This window comes from Myotis daubentonii, chromosome 3 (assembly GCF_963259705.1).
Source record: "Myotis daubentonii chromosome 3, mMyoDau2.1, whole genome shotgun sequence".
NCBI classification, from domain to species: domain Eukaryota; kingdom Metazoa; phylum Chordata; class Mammalia; order Chiroptera; family Vespertilionidae; genus Myotis; species Myotis daubentonii.
Window position 1 is genome coordinate 184,331,470 of NC_081842.1, and position 16,170 is coordinate 184,347,639.

The window sequence follows — 16,170 nt, forward strand, 5'->3', positions numbered from 1 at the left end:
ATTTTCTGATTTTGTTACTTTGTACAAATGTAGGTATGTCATAATTCTTGGCAACAATTTCTAGAACCTCAAAAATGGCAAGTCTATTACTTAGTCTCAGAAAGAGGTCTTGTCTATATTTTTGAGATCCTTTGATAAAAGTCCACATTGATATTTACATTCTTCCCAGTCATAAGAAAACTGTATTTAAAATTACAAAATAAAAAAGCATATTAATTTTTACAAGTAAATTTATGGTAACTGGTATTACAAACTGGTTAACAGGGTGTAAAAGCACTTCCTCTATTATACAATAGTTATGTGAACATAACTTACCCAGAATAAGTATTTGTACATTAATAAAAGAATAATCGAAGTCAGAGTTTATTAAATATAAAAATAGAAACCAAATTTCTCACATTTAAAATATAACTTATAAAATGGTACACACATATAACCAGTATTTTGTTACAAAATTATAGGTACAAAATGTATATATTCTAATTTAAACATAGTTTGCTCTGATTACTTACCTACTTTTGATTTTTTTATTTAATAATAAACTATAGTTTTTAGAGCAGTTTTAGGTTCACAACAAAATCAAGTAGAAAGTACAAGAATCCCTAATGCTCTACCTCCCCCACTATCAACATCACACTCATCATTTTCACTCAAAATCCATAATATATATCAGGGTTCACTCTTGGCGCTGTACATTCTACGGATTTTGACAACGTATAATGACAACTTTTCAACACTGTAGTATTGTAAAGTTTCTCACCCTAAAAATTCTCCGTCCTTTGCCTATTATTCTAATATTAAAACATATCTATTCTAATTTAAAAATGGTTTGTTCTGGTTACTTACCTTCTTTTAATCTAGTTTTCAAAAATCCTTAGTTAACTAAATATTGCTTATTTGATAGTTTAGTAGTATTCATCACAAGGTACTTTAACTAATGTCTACTTCACTAGTTTTGAGTTCATGGAAAATATGAGTAAAGACATAGGTAAGAAAAATCAATTTATCATTAAATAAAAGAGCTGCATGAAAATAATCTCCAAAATGTTTTGTGACCCTTTGATAGATCACCAAAATAGAGTTAATCTTTTAAACCAGTTGGTCTAAAAACCCCAAATCCTTTAAAATATGTATGTTATTTTAGATGCATTTCCAAAGGTCGTATCTATTTATGCTGTGCTTTTCCTCCTTACTCAGATTAGAAACCATGCCTGGGCCAAGAGGAATGCTCAATAAAGGTCAAAATGGGAAAAACCCATTTCATAAGTTACCATGTTCAAGACAAAAGATAGAATATAGTTAAAAAACAATGCCTTGACAAAATGATATGCATACAGAAAAGATTTATATTCAATGGGCTAACTTGTATAGAATTTAATATAAGATCATAATAAACTAAGCCAAAAAATTTAAAGCTCTGGATTTAATTATAATTACAAGAGAATCCACAACAAGTTAGATATGATTATTCTCATCATATACATATGCTCAGAGGATCAATGACCACCTGAAGTCACACAGCTGATAAGCAGTAGAGCCATTTCAAATGCATGTCTGGCTTCAAAGCACAAGTTCTTTACAACATGCCCTATCATCATAAGAAATATTTTTTAAAGTTAAAGTGAAATTTTTACTGGCAAACTAGTAATAATGGTTTCTCCTTAGTTTATTTCCCTACATGGACATGATACCCTTTCTGTTAGGCCGGTCTTTTTAGTTGTAGGTTCTTTTCCTTAACTGAAGTGTCCTGTCTTAAAAGTACATGTTCACCTAGATCACATACATTTCATTTTTTCCACGTTTAAAAGTTAAATTTGATCCAAAACTTTCTGATCCAATAGTCATTTTCCTTTATGAATTTTGAAATTTTGGGCAGTTATTATAAAATTATATATGAATATTGTACTTTTCAGTTCATGTGCACACTTAAGAGTACTAGAGTCCTTCACAATATTTATTAAAATAAAAAACACAACAAAGTTCAAGGTCTAAGGCCTGGCTGATGATAAACTTAAAAATTCACAGACAATCATTTCCAAATGTGTAATGTTTTATACAGCAAATCCCAAGGTATAACAGTAGTACCAATTCCTGAGGAAGCCAGAGTATTGGAAAAAATGCCCAACAAAAAAATGAAGCCAACTATATCTGTAACAAACATAGGAACACTAAAGCAAATAAATGTTAATTTGCCTTCTAAAAGTTACCATTGATTGAGTGCTTGTTACAGGCCAGAAAAGATAGTAAGCACTTGACAGACATTATTCTCATTTAAATGTCCACAATAATTCCTGAAGTTGAAACCATTATTGTCCTCATTTTACATACAAGGAAGAATTACATTGGTTAAATAATGTGATCAAGATCACACACCTTTGAATCAAAATAGATTTAGAACCTATTCTTTCTTAGATTCCAGAATCCGAAGTCTTACAGCAGTCTATGTATCAGTAGGGCTAAGAAGTATTTTGCTTATTAGCTATCATGTAAATAACTCTACATGTAAAAAAGTTTTTTTTCTGTGTAATAGTTCGTTATCTAGCTTTGATTTGATGATATAAAATAAGTCAAATATCCTATCTAATAAAAGAGAAACATGGTAATTAGCCGTACCTCTGCTACCCTTCACATTGGCTAATCAGGGCGATATGCAAATTAACTTCCAGCCAAGATGGCAGGCAGAAGCCAGGCAGCTTGAAGTGAACATGAGGCTTGCTTGCTTCAGTGACGGAGGACTCCAACATTCCCCGCCTGCCGCTGCCGGCCTCTGAGCTTGCAGTTTGAAACATTGTTACAAATATAGAAGCTAAACAAAACCCCAGAAACCTGCTTTCAGCCAGCAGGGATCTCAGAGCTGGAGTTAAAACAGTGTTTCGATTATAGAACCCAAACAAACCAGATACCTGCTTTCAGCAGCCAAGGCCTCAGAGCTGGAGCCAAGCCTCAGAGCTAAAGCTGGCCCAGAATAAAAAAGAAAAAAAAAGAAAAAAAGGAGCGGTTGGGAGCTTCAGTCACCCGCCAGCCTGAAAACAGCCCTCAGCCCCTCACCCAGACTGGCCAGGCACCCCAGTGGGGACCCCCACCCTGATCCAGGACACCCTTCAGGGCAAACCAGCCGGCCCCCACCCATGCACCAGGCCTCTATCCTATATAGTAAAAGGGTAATATGCCTCCCAGCACCGGGATCAGTGTGACGGGGCAGCGCCCAAACCCCCTGATGGCCCTGTGGCTCTGTGTGTGACAGGGGGCGGGGCCACAACCTCCCTATCCGCCCTGCTCTGTTCATGACAGGGGAAGGTGCCCCAACCCCCTGATTGGCCCTGCTCTGTGCCTGATAGGGGGGAGCTCCCCAACCCCCTGATCGCCCTGCGGCTCTGTGTGTGACAGGGTGCGGTGCCCCAACCGCCTGATCGGCCCTGCTCTGTGTGTGACAGGGTGCGGCACCCCGCCCCCCCCCCCCATGGGCCTTGCTCTGTGTGTGACGGGGTAGAGCCATAACCTCCCCATCGGCCCTGCCCTGAGTGTGAGAGTGGCGGCGCCCCAACCCCCTGATCGGCCCTGCTCTGTGGGTGACAAGGGGCGGTGCCCCAACTCCCCTATCGGCCCTACTCTGTGACAGGGGGGAGCTCCTCAAGCCTCGGATCGGCCCTGCTCTGTGAGTGACAGGGGGGAGCTCCCCAACCCCCTGATGGGCCCTGCTCTGTGCATGACAGGGGGGAGCTCCCTAACCCCCTGATCGACCCTGCTCTGTGCGTGACAGGGGGTGGCGCCGCAACCTCCCCATCGACCCTGCCTCGAGTGTGACAGGGGACGGTGCCCCAACCCCCCAATCGGCCCTACCGAGTGTGACTGAGGGTGGCATCGCAACCTACCGATCCGCCCTGCACTGTGCATGACAGGGGGCGGCACCCCAACTCCCCAATCGGCCCTGCTCTGAGCCCGACCAGGGGCTGCACCTAGGGATTGGGCCTGCCCTCTGCCACCCGGGAGCAGGCCTAAGCCAGCAGGTCGTTATCTCCTGAGGGGTCCCAGACTGCGAGAGGGCACAGGCCGGGCTGAGGGACCCTCCCCCCCCCGAGTGCACAAATTTTTGTGCACCAGGCCTCTAGTCTATAATCATAAAAGGATAATATGCTAATTAGACTAGACATCTTCCGGCTGTCATTCAGGCCATCATTCTGGCCGGTGCCGGCAGTCGGGGAAGGAAGGTCTACTCTTGCAAGAACTTTCGTGCATTGGGCCTCTACTTTTCTAATAAGGGGAAACCCATGATCAGTATCTATCAAAATCTGCCTGCTTAATATCTCTGGAATTCACACACTTCTCTCCACTGCCTTGCTATTACCTTGGCTCAGGCTGTCAAGATTTGTCAACTTAATACCCAGTTTTGGCTAGTCTCCCTACCTGTTATGCAGCCCCACTGCATTTAATACTATACGTTCAATCCTATACTGTCTTTCCAAAATGTAGATGTGACCAGCAACTTCCATCACTAGTGAGGAAATGTTCAAAATCGGTAAAAGGTTACGGACTCTTTTATGATCTGGCCCTTGACAAACTCTTATGTTATCTTTTTTTAACCACTCCCCACAACTTATGCTGCAGCCAATCAAGCTCCCCTTGACTCCAGACCTTCTTTAACAGGGTTCCATTTCCATGAGAACATTTCCAATTCCCCCTCCTCTCTCTCTCAATGTCCCTCTTCTCTACTCGTCCACATGAACCTTAGGATCACATCCCCTCCCCTCATCTGTGAATCCTTCTCTGACTTCTCAGGACTTCAAAATGCTCCCATGGCTTTCTGTGCTTATTCTTATTGAAGCACGTATACCATCCTATATAATAAAGAGGTAATATGCATACTGACCATCACTCCAACACACAAGATGGCCGCCCCCATGTGGTCAAAGATGGCCTGCAGAGGAGGGCAGTTGTGGGCAATCAGGCCGGCAGGGGAGGGCAGTTGGGGGTGACTGGGCCAGCAGGGGAGGACAGTTGGGGCGGACCAGGCCGGCTGGGGAGGGCAGTTGGGGGGGGGCAGGCCTGCAGAGGAGGGCAGTTGGGGGGACCAGGCCAGCAGGCGAGGGCAGTTGGGGGGGACCAGGTCTGCAGAGGAGGGCAGTTGGGAGGAACCAGGCCTGCAGGGGAGGGCATTTGGGGGTGACCAGGCTGGCAGGGGAGGGCAGTTAGGGGCAATTGGCCGGCAGGGGAGCAGTTAGGCGTCGATCAGGCTGTCAGGGGAGTCATTAGGGGGTGATCAGGCTGGCAGGAAGAAGCGGTTAGGGGCAATCAGGCAGGCAGGCGAGTGGTTGGGAGCCAGCAGCCCTGGATTATGAGAGGGCAGTCGGACATCCTTCCAGGGGTCCAAGATTGGAGAGGGACACCCCCCCTTCGTGCACAAATTTCATGCACTGGGCCTCTAGTTAAATTATAAATGTCTGTTTCTTCCCCCAAAAGATAGTGAGTTCCCAGAGGGCAGAGACTGGGTCTTTTTTACACCTCCACCTACTATAGCTCTCCACACTAATACAAAAACAAGTACCGTCAAACTTCAGTTCTAAACATCTCCCATCTCAAACAACTCGGTTCTTGCCCAAGTTGTTCACAGGAAAAAATGTCTCGGTTGTCCAAAACTTCAGTTTTTGACCTGACAACCCTTTCAGCATGACAAAGAGTCTCTCAGGCAACAAGCAAAGGAGAAATGATTTTGTTGCTGGAAATGCTCCATTAGCACAATTTTAAAACATGAAGAGGCCATCAAAAGAGTGCTAATGTTGCTAAGGGTGTGAAAGTGCTCACAGAACAACAATCACAGGCAGCTGAATAGTTGTGGATTTGGAGAAACAAAAAGGAGTTAGCCAGTGATAGCATTTCAGAGGCAGTGATATATGAAAAATTCGTTCAAGGGTAATACAATAAGAAGTGTTTATTTATAAATTAAACAGTGCATTAGACATGGACTGCATATAAGAAAGGTTAAAACAGAGAATCACTTGTGGGTCTGGAACAGATTAAGTGAATTTACATTGTTTCTAATGGGAGAAAATGATTCGGTTTTCGAGCACATCTCTTTTAGAACAGCCTTCTAGAACAAATTAAGTTCGCTAACTGAGGTTTCACTGTAATGGTAACCTCATTTGTATATTCTTATCCATCCTAGTTTCTTCATTCTCATTTGACCCTTTCCTAATGTTGGTGCTAGAGAAATAATGCCCAGAGTTCCATGAACAATACTGGCATATTATTATAGCTGATGCTAATTTATTCCATTTGAATTAAGTCATGAGTAAAATCAACAGTCTCATAGAACTGGCTTTCTTCAATAAGCCAATTAAAAAAACCTGTCCTTCTTACTTTTTCCAAGTAATAACTTTTAAGGGAGCCTGTCATTAAAACCAGTCTCAAAATGAAATTACATTTTTAAAAATCAGGAGAGTTGTTTAAACACATACTTAGTTTATCCACTTACTCTATTAAGCGCTTTGGGGATGAGCCACCTTGATGAAATTCATCAGCATCATAGAATTCATCTTCACTGCTAGAATAAGAGAACTCCGGGACTGTATTTGGAGACAAGTTGACATGGCTTGGAGAAGTTAGACTGCTACTAGGTGGTGAATGCCCACTGCCTAGAAAGTTAAAAAGTTTTTAATTAGGGGACAAAGTTGGTAATAAAGGGGAAGAAATTAGGAAGATGGGATGAAAGCAGATCTTTCTAAAATTAAGAGAGCTTAGTTAAATTGGTAAAAGTCCTCATACTATTTGTAAAGAAAATTAATATTTAGAGAAAGAAAAAGGCAAATCACATTATAGAATATGAAATAGGTTTTTTTTAGCTTTTTTAAAATCCTCACCCGAGGATATGTTTTTACTGATTTTAGAGAGGGAAGGAGAGAGAGAAACATTGATTTAAGAAAGAAACATCAGTCAGTTGCATCCCATACTGGTCCAATCGAACCTGCAACCTAGGGATGTGCCCTGATTGGGAACTGAACTCACAACCTTTTGGTGTATGGCCAACACTCCAACCAACTGAATCACTGAGCCAGAGCAGGACATAGTCTTTTAAATAAATGAGAAAAAAAAATGTTACGTCCGCATTCTATAATTATCTTTAATATTAGGAAGGGAGTCTTCTGGTTATAACTACAATGTGTGAGCTCTCATATTGGAAGTCCCATCACAGACACCCAGCACCAAAGGGAAGCCAGGGCTCTTATTTTATACTAGAGGCCCGAGGCATGACATTCGTGCAAGGGGCTCGGCCCTTGCAGCCCGGCAGCTTGCCTCGGCCCTTGCAGCCCTGGCTTCGTCCAGAAGGTCATCCGGGGGGATGTCCAGTCTAATTTGCATATTATGCTTTTATTATAGATAGTAGATCCAGAACCTAAAAAATGCAGTATTGAGCCAATAAGAATACAAAATGGAAAAAATATTAAAGACCACATGAGTATTTAAAAAAGTGATCAGAATATCACATTCTTTCTAGTCAATGTTTGGTGGGCACATGAAAACACAAAAGTCCTGCACTCACCATCCAAACTCCTCACCTCTTTTCCATCTAAGTCTAATGTGCCTGGGGTTCAGGGGCAGAGAAAAACACAGGGCTACTATGGAAAGAATGTGGAAAAGGAAAAGACTAGGAGGAATATCTTTTTATTCTTCAATGGTCTAAATAAGAAAATGGAGATTAACAGATCTAAAAAAGAAGACTACCACCTAATCTTTGTGATGATCATCTGGTTCATTGTCTAGTAATAAAGTAATAACCATGAAAATATCAATAGGAACAATGGAGAACTGAGATCAACTCAACAAGGGTTTATTGAGCATCAAAGGTTATCAGGTGCCCTTGCCGGTTTGGCTCAGTAGATAGAGTGTTGGCCTGCGGACTGAAGGGCCCGGGTTCGATTCTAGTCAAAGGCACATGCCCGGGTTGTGAGCTCGATCCTCAGTAGGGGGCATGCAGGAGGCAGCCAACTAATGATTCTTTCTCTCATCATTGATGTTTCTATCTCTCCCTCTCCCTTCCTCTCTGAAATCAATTAAAAAATAAAAGAAGGAAGGAAGGAAGGAAAGGAGGGAGGGAGGGAGGGAGGGAGGGAGGGACGGAGGGAGGCTGGCTATCAGGCAATTTATGCCAAACTGCTGCAGATGCTCAGTGGAGATTAAATTTAAGTCATTGACGGCCATCTAAAAGCTAAGGCCATAGTTCTAGAAAAAATTGAGAACAGCAGCAATAAAAATGAATCCAGAACCACACATGCATGTTTAGTCCATTCCCAATAGAGCATATCCACCTGCCACTTCAATTGCCATGTTTACAAAGGTATCTTAAAAACATAACACAAATGTTTACCAACTAAAAAGGTAGTATCGCTTACTGTGGAAATGCCAAAGATAGTTCCTCTTAGCAAATCTTTAAATTCTCTCTCCCTACCCAACCCCCCAAAAGAAAGCAATAAGATGAGAAAGAAACTTTATCCTAACAACATCAAAAGACCAGGAATTATAAATGATTAAAATGCAAATACTCGAGGTAAAATGTATCCAAGAAGAAAATGAGTTTGAATGGGAACTGCAAACAAAAGAACTGAGTTTTCCTTATGAAAGAAAAGGATAATATTTGTTTTCTCAATTGTTCCATATTTCTTTTTTGTACTACTAAAAGAGGTAAAGGAAAGAAAGGTGGAAAAAAATGAAGAAATTAGGTTGAAAATAAAAAAGACATAAATTAGATACTAATTTAAGTTTTAAAATTTCTTTAAATCCACCTACTCTAAGATATTGTTTTCAAAATGAACATGAGGTTGCCCTGGCTGGGTGGCTCAGTTGGATGAGCGTCGTTCTGTTCACCAAAAAGTTTCAGGTTTGATTCCTGGTCAGGGCACATACCTAAGTTGCAGGTTCAATCCCAAGTGGGGGCATGCACGGGAGGCAATCAATTGACAGGTTTCTCTCTCTCTTAAATTAAGAAACATATGCTTCGGTGAGGATTTTTTTTTAAAGAAGTGAACAAGACTTTGGCACAGATAATAAAAAACAGAAAAAGTCAGATAAAACATTTCAACTTCATTATTCAAATTGCTAATCAGTATTTCCCCAAGAGCTTCAAATAAGAAATCTATTGTTGCTTGCTTTCTTTCAAAATTTAGAAGATCTCTGCTATTGAATATTAAAAACCAAAGTAATAACACCAGCACCTTTACTAATTTAAATTTCAAAATAGGCTAAAATCACAAGGAAAAATTTTCATTATTACACAGTGAAAGTATTGCCCAGGAAAGAAATCTGTGCAGCAACTGCAGGAGCTTATCTGATCTCAAGAGTGGTTTTGGCCTCCAGGTGTAACAGAGACAAAAGTACTAAGTGATTCCTTGAGTATGACTGACAGGTCACCCAACATATATCGATTTCATTTTAAAAAAAGGAATAGCCGAACCGGTTTGGCTCAGTGGATAGAGCGTCGGCCTGCGGACTGAAGGGTCCCGGGTTCGATTCCGGTCGGGGGCATGTACCTTGGTTGCGGGCACATCCCTACTGGGGGGCGTGCAGGAGGCAGCTGATCGATCTCTCTCATCGATGTTTCTAACTCTCTGTCCCTCTCCCTTCTTCTCTGTAAAAATTCAATAAAATATATATTTTTAAAAAGGAATAAATCCAATACTAACATTGATAGCATTCCTGTAAATTAGAGATAAAATAATGTCTAAATGAGTTAAGAACATGCAAACTAAAGTATTCCTTTTTGTCTATAAAATTGGTAAAAATATGAAAGACTGATAAATCCTAAAAAAAAAAAATCCCCACATATATGTAAATGTAAGAAACTCAAACCTGTAGAGAATTTTTTTAGTTTATCTGAACCACACTGACAACTGCCTGGGAGCAAAATCTCAATTTATTGAGAAAATCCTCCAGAGAATTGCAGTTTTGCAACTTATTTTATACATCAGAATCAAAGAAGACATAAGGAGGGTTAATATGAAATCCACTGGTGGTAGATTAGGGAGGCGGGAGAAAGAAAAGTGGGGAAATCTCTGCGATTAGATAAAAAGTAAAATGGAGGGACACTTCTTTTATGCCAGTGGGTACAAGATAGCTAATAATTAACATTTATAGCACATAGAGATGGTGTTGGGGGAACAAAGTAGCAATGAGTTTTGTGTTCTTTGCTCTGCTGTGGTGGGTGTAGTCTATGGGGTCAGATAAAGGAGATTACTTTGACATTCCAAGTGTATGTTATCTTAGATGCTAACAGGCAGTAACAGGCTTATTTAAGGTAAAGGTTGACCTTTGTCAAGAAAGCTACAGGCCTAGGATGTGATGACCACCATGCAGGCCTCCCCTAAGACTGTCAGATTTGGTATGTAGCCCCTTTTTTGGCCAACTCATGCTTAAAGTTGCTGTACAAGGATATTTTACTTAAATTTTGCTAATAGTAGGAAAATATTGGAAATAATCTAAATGTCCATCAGTGGAAAAAAAGATGATACCTATTTAGGCAGCTGTAAAAAGAACGTTAGAACTAACTGTATGAACATGGAAAGTTCTCTAAATGTTCTCTGTTAAATGAAAAGAGAAAGTCACAGAAACAAGATCTCGTTTAGGTTAAAAGAAAAACAACAATTAAAATGCACAGCATAGGTATATATGTACATACATGTACACAAATGACAGAGGACAGAGTAAAGATTTTCAGCTTCTGTTCTCTGTACTTCCATATTTTCTGATTCCTGAGAAAGTATACGAGTCTAACTTGAGCAAATTTTTCAAAAAAGTCAATCTTCAAAATAAACCATACGGTAAACAAAAAAAACAAAATCCTGTAATATTCTATTTTAATTATAATTTTACTAAATCTTCTGGTTCAATCATAAAATTAAGTACTTTATGTATAGAACTGTAATAGCAAAAAAATATGTTATCTCCAACAGAAAGATACATTTCTTCAATCTTTTCCCTGCTAGTAATCAAATATAAATCTTAAATGTAAATGGGGAGTTATAAGAAGTAAAGGAATTACATAAATCTGTACCTGTACTATTTGGTGTTGGAGTCTGATGATGTCCCAAGGTAGCTAACACAGGTCCCACTGGTAGGGAAGATGGACGCTGCTCTGACTTACACAACTGAGCAGGTTCTAGGAGATTTGAACATGTAAAATAAATTACAGAAATAGCCTAAACATAACTCTGTTAACTGGGATTCAAAAGCCTACAGATGAGTAATTTCTAAAACTGTATTCCACTAAGTCAACTTCCATGCTACTCCTCTCTAACATCCTATCCCCTTTAAACTCAAAACACTAGGCAGGATATCAAGAGACCAGTCCTGGTAGGACAATATCTCAGTACGACTGCTCTGTAAAAACATCAAACACTTCTGATGATAAAGTGTTTCCAAGCATCAAACCATATAATATCTGGGGGCAGGTTATCTCCTTTTTAGTCCATGAGAGAAGTTAGCGCATTCTCTTAAGGATATATAAACATTCACAAAAGGATTTCACATACTCTTAAGTAATTTTTAAAAAGTCATTTCTTTTTTCCAGTACAATTTCTGACTGAACCATGTCATCATTAAGAACACAATTACACCCTAGCTGGTTTGGCTCAGTGGAGCATCGGCCTGTGGATGAAGGGTCTCGGGTTCGATTCTGATCAAGGGCACGTGCCCCGGTTGCAGGCTTCTCCCTGGCCCGAGGTTCTGGTTGGGCTCATGCAGGAAGCAACCAATTGATGTGTTATTCTCACATCAATATTTCTCTCTGTCTTTCCCTCTCTCTCCCACTCTCTCTAAAAAATTAATGGAAAAATATTCTTGGGTGAGGATTTAAAAAAAAAAAGAACAACAACAACACAGTTATGTTGGATGCAACAAAAAAGCAAAAGGAATCAGAATAGTTGGATAGTACTCTATACTTAAAAATACACAAGTCTATTTAATTGGTAGACATAACAAATTTCATTCTTCCCTTTCTCATTATCTTAAAGCTCACCATAAAGAAACCATTTGTATTATTCAGAGCTATAAAGAATATCCCAAAATAGAATATTCCTGGATTGCCTTCAAGCAGATCAAGGTATATTATTTACCTTGGTGGCCATAAATCCAAGTCATAGGATTCTATCCCATCAGCTAATCCAGGTCTTAGTAAACATGTCTATTTTCCATCTCACTCTGAAAACCAAAAGCCCTTTCATTATACTTAAGAAGCCCCAATATTAAAAATACTATCATTTTCTAATTCATTTTTGGCTGTATATTTTTATTTTTATGTATTAAAAGAAAAAGATAGAGCCCTCAAAGATTACTATGACAGTCATACAAATTATGTTTTTTCTCAGCAATGAATCTGTGAAACATTTTCCAAATACTATACCTGGAGGTAAGACAGTCTGGGAAGGCATTGTGTTGATCACAGGTTCCAAGGGACTAGGTTGATATATTGCATCTACAGGATTAATAGTACTCTGAGATAAAGAAACACATTATAATTATTTTTAATTAAATGCCCTTCCAACACTGACCCTCCCAAATGTATGAAATTGCCCATATTTCTGACAGCAAAGTCCTGAAGGTTGCTATATAGATATGCTGATGAAAATATGAAGAGAAAATGAAACAGCTTTTCTATACATAAATCTAAGTTTCTCATTATTATTATTTTAAAAGCATAGTAAGGAGGAAAAATGAATGAATGAATCTCTGTATTATAGGAAGGTAAAGCTAAATGGAAAAACTTGGAAAGCATTATATAATGGTGTGGCAAGATTCAGGAAGCCAAAACAATAACCTCTCAATTCAATTCAGTGCTTCTCAAATGTTAAATTCACCATAAATATTGTTTCTCTAAGAAAGAGAAATGCTCTCTTGCTTTGGTGTGAATAAATATTACACCTATGACTGACTAGCTTATGTACCGGCACCAGAAGGATCTAATCTTTCCATTCCATACTACTGTCACCTCCATTACTGTCTACTGCACAACACAGGCACCTAGTTTTACAATCACTAAAGGCAAAGAGATGTATCTTCTATTTGAAATGGGTGTGTGTGGGAAGAAGATTTTTTTTTTTTTTTTTTTTAGGATTTGAAAAACATAAACATATAGTTATGATTTTGGAGAGAGAAAATGTTCAGATTTCTCTGATTCCAAACCAAGAAATTATCCTACAGCATTTTAAAAACAAGACTCCATAGCTTACTGATGCATTTTTATATGAAGAAATGGAGGATTTCAAACAAAGGTCTCTGCCAGAATAAAGTTTAGATCCACCACTTAGAAAAGGCTACACTAAGCCCATGGACACAGAAAATAGTTCAGTGATGGCCTGGGGTGGGACAGGAACAATAAAAGTAATTGGTCAATCAGCTTCAAGCTAAAATATGTCAAATTACATTCTACAATTTGCTTTCAAAAGCATTTACAGAGTGTAAGAAATGTAAACAAATGATAATCTACAGCCCTAATCTGTTGTGACATTAAAACTCATACCATACAATATATAATAAATTATATATACATATATGTTCGTATAGCTAACATTTGTGGAGTACTGTAAGCCCCCTCTGCACCTTATAAAAACTTTCTGAGGTAGAACTAGTAACTTTTCTTTATAGAGGAAACTAAAAACTCTAAGGTCAAGTAACTTGTCTAAGGTCACAGCTAGTGAATGGCAAGCTGGGTCCCAGCAGTCTGGGTCCAAGGCCCTAAAATCCCTTCTTTCTTAAAAATAAAAACGCAAGGAAAAATGCAATCATCCCCAAACAAATGATTCAAATATGTTTGTTTTCTACAAGTTTAGATTTCCTATGGTTAGGGAATGTAGGCGTTTTAATTGCAAATGATTAACATTTTTTTAATGCTTTCTAAAACTATTTTTTTAACATAATCAAAAGTAACTAATTTTGTTCAGAGGGAAAAGAGAAAAAGTAATTGACAACATGATTTTCCTTAGGGTCTTTGGGGACCATGAAATGCTAGACAACATATACAGTCTTTTTTCCATGAGGCTTACAAACTTATTTGCTATCTCACGAACAGAGATTATATTACATTGTATTTATACCACATAATTGTATATCATCATGACTCAAACTTTGAACCCACACTGTGAAAAGAGAAATAAAAATTCTAATGTGTTTAATTCAAATTTTAAAAATGTTTCTCTCTGCTTTCTTAAAAAATATACAAACATCATGGATATTTAACTTTTTTTTCATTTTAATCCAAATATAAAGATAACATCTTTTTAAGTATAATCATGAGATGGTTTTGAAGATTCCAGATTTCAGACAAGCTGTCCTTTGTAAAGTCTTAAGACAAAGAAAAGACTGCTTCAGAAACACAGTTTGAACAGAAGTCACTCAGTTACCATAAAACTAAGGTACCTCAAACCACAACCCTTCAATTTCTAATTTTTATTTCCAGCTGGGAACAATAACATTTTCTTTTCTTTATAGAGAGGAAGTTGAATATAAGGGAAGAGTAAAAAGCCAACGAGGAGGAAAGAGTAAGATGATGTCTGTAAATAAAAAAGTTTATGTTCCAAAAAAAATGCAATAATACCACAGTAGCAATGCTAGTTATAGTTAACACAATACAAAAAAAATAAAAAAATAAGAGATGAGAAAATAGAAACCTATAAACATATTTAAATAGATTAAGATGTGTCTCAATATACCCCTCCCCCTCTGCTTTCAACTGAGAACAAAGTTGATCAGAAATGCAGCATTGTGAGTTATGCCTTATTTAGTATTAGAGATGCATATTCATACCATAATTAATCCTTCAAGTTAACACATGCAAAGTGATTCAATCAGGACCAACATTTAGAAAAATTTTAAGATCAACATTTCCTCTTCAAATGATTGCTGAAAGAGGGACAACTTTAGGAGCTCAAGGAAAATTGCAAGAGTCAACAGCAAAAAGCAATGAGTAGGTGAAAAGAAGAATTTGCGTTGAAAAAGAGGTAGAAATTCAGGCTTCTCCTGACATAACTGGTTATAACACTCTGCAGAATTAAAGGGAAACAAAGATTAGATTAAACTTACTATAATTCCATCTGCGTGCTTCTCCGAATTACACTGGTCCTTAAGGAAAAATGTTAAAAATATTAACTTCATTCTCTCATTTAAGCAACTGCTGTGTATTTTCTTCCCTATTAAGAAAGCTTATTTTATCAGGTAACTAACAATGTTAGAAAACTATTTCTTTGCTTCCATTAAGATTTTAATTCCATTTGTACATTCCTAACCAAACATAATTTTATCACTGGCTACACAATAATCAACACCAACGCAATTATTTTTCCATACAAGCATTTAATTAAGTTCATTGTAGAACTATCCTATTGAACTGTGTAATCTCCCTAAATGACTAAATGTAGATATGCTAATTTAGGATTGAAGACAATATTTCTTGGTTCAAATTTATAGTAAATGTCCCAAACTCTTACTGTACTTTAAAGGTATGACAATCATGTACCCTTAAAAACTCAGTATAGATACCATTTCCCATATTCGGATTATTGGCCCAACAATTATACTAATACTTTTCTAAATAGATGACATGGTTTTGCTTTTAGTAAACATAATCATTATATTCATGGAAATGATGATATAGGGAGCTAACTAATTCACTTATTCCATCAACTCTATAAGGTAGGTACTATCATATATATATATTGATTTCAGAGGGGAGAGGGAAAGAAAGAAATATCAATGATGAGAATCATGGATCAGCTGCCTCCTGCATGCCCCCTACTGGCTATCGAGCCTGCAACCAGGGCATATGCCTTTGACCGGAATCGAACCCAGGACCCTTCAGTCCACAAGCCGACGCTCTATCCACTGAGCCAAGCCAGCTAGGGTGGTAGGTACTACCTTAATCCTTTAGGTACTTGAGGGTGACAGTGGTGGAAAGTTATCAACACATTATTGTTTTTACTCAGACAGTATATTTAAACTTTAAATAAAACTAATGAAAGTTTTAACTTCATATAATCAGGAAGTTTTCAAGTGTTAACAGAAACTAATATTTGGTCTTGGTTTTAAACATAATGGCCAAGTTTTATCTCGTTTACTGATAACTTTTTCTTTTTTTAATTATTGAGCTTACTTAGAAATCTACATATGGAAGGGTCAAACAAGAGCAATTTGAAA

General features: G+C 38.3%; 1 protein-coding gene across 13 annotated transcripts in view; it reads right to left on the reverse strand.

Annotated features, from left to right (window-relative positions):
* Nucleotides 1-16,170, reverse strand: part of OSBPL9 (oxysterol binding protein like 9) — a 141,266-nt gene that overhangs the window by 13,876 nt on the left and 111,220 nt on the right. For 8 of the 13 annotated variants that reach the window (XM_059689629.1, XM_059689628.1, XM_059689635.1 and 5 more), the window contains 4 exons: nucleotides 15,061-15,099; nucleotides 12,386-12,476; nucleotides 11,039-11,143; nucleotides 6,470-6,629 (listed from right to left, as the gene is read on the reverse strand). In XM_059689629.1, the coding sequence (XP_059545612.1) occupies nucleotides 6,470-6,629; nucleotides 11,039-11,143; nucleotides 12,386-12,476; nucleotides 15,061-15,099 (395 nt within the window). The remainder of the gene's footprint in view (nucleotides 1-6,469; nucleotides 6,630-11,038; nucleotides 11,144-12,385; nucleotides 12,477-15,060; nucleotides 15,100-16,170) is intronic. The other 5 variants (XM_059689632.1, XM_059689631.1, XM_059689630.1 and 2 more) reach the window with 3 other exon arrangements.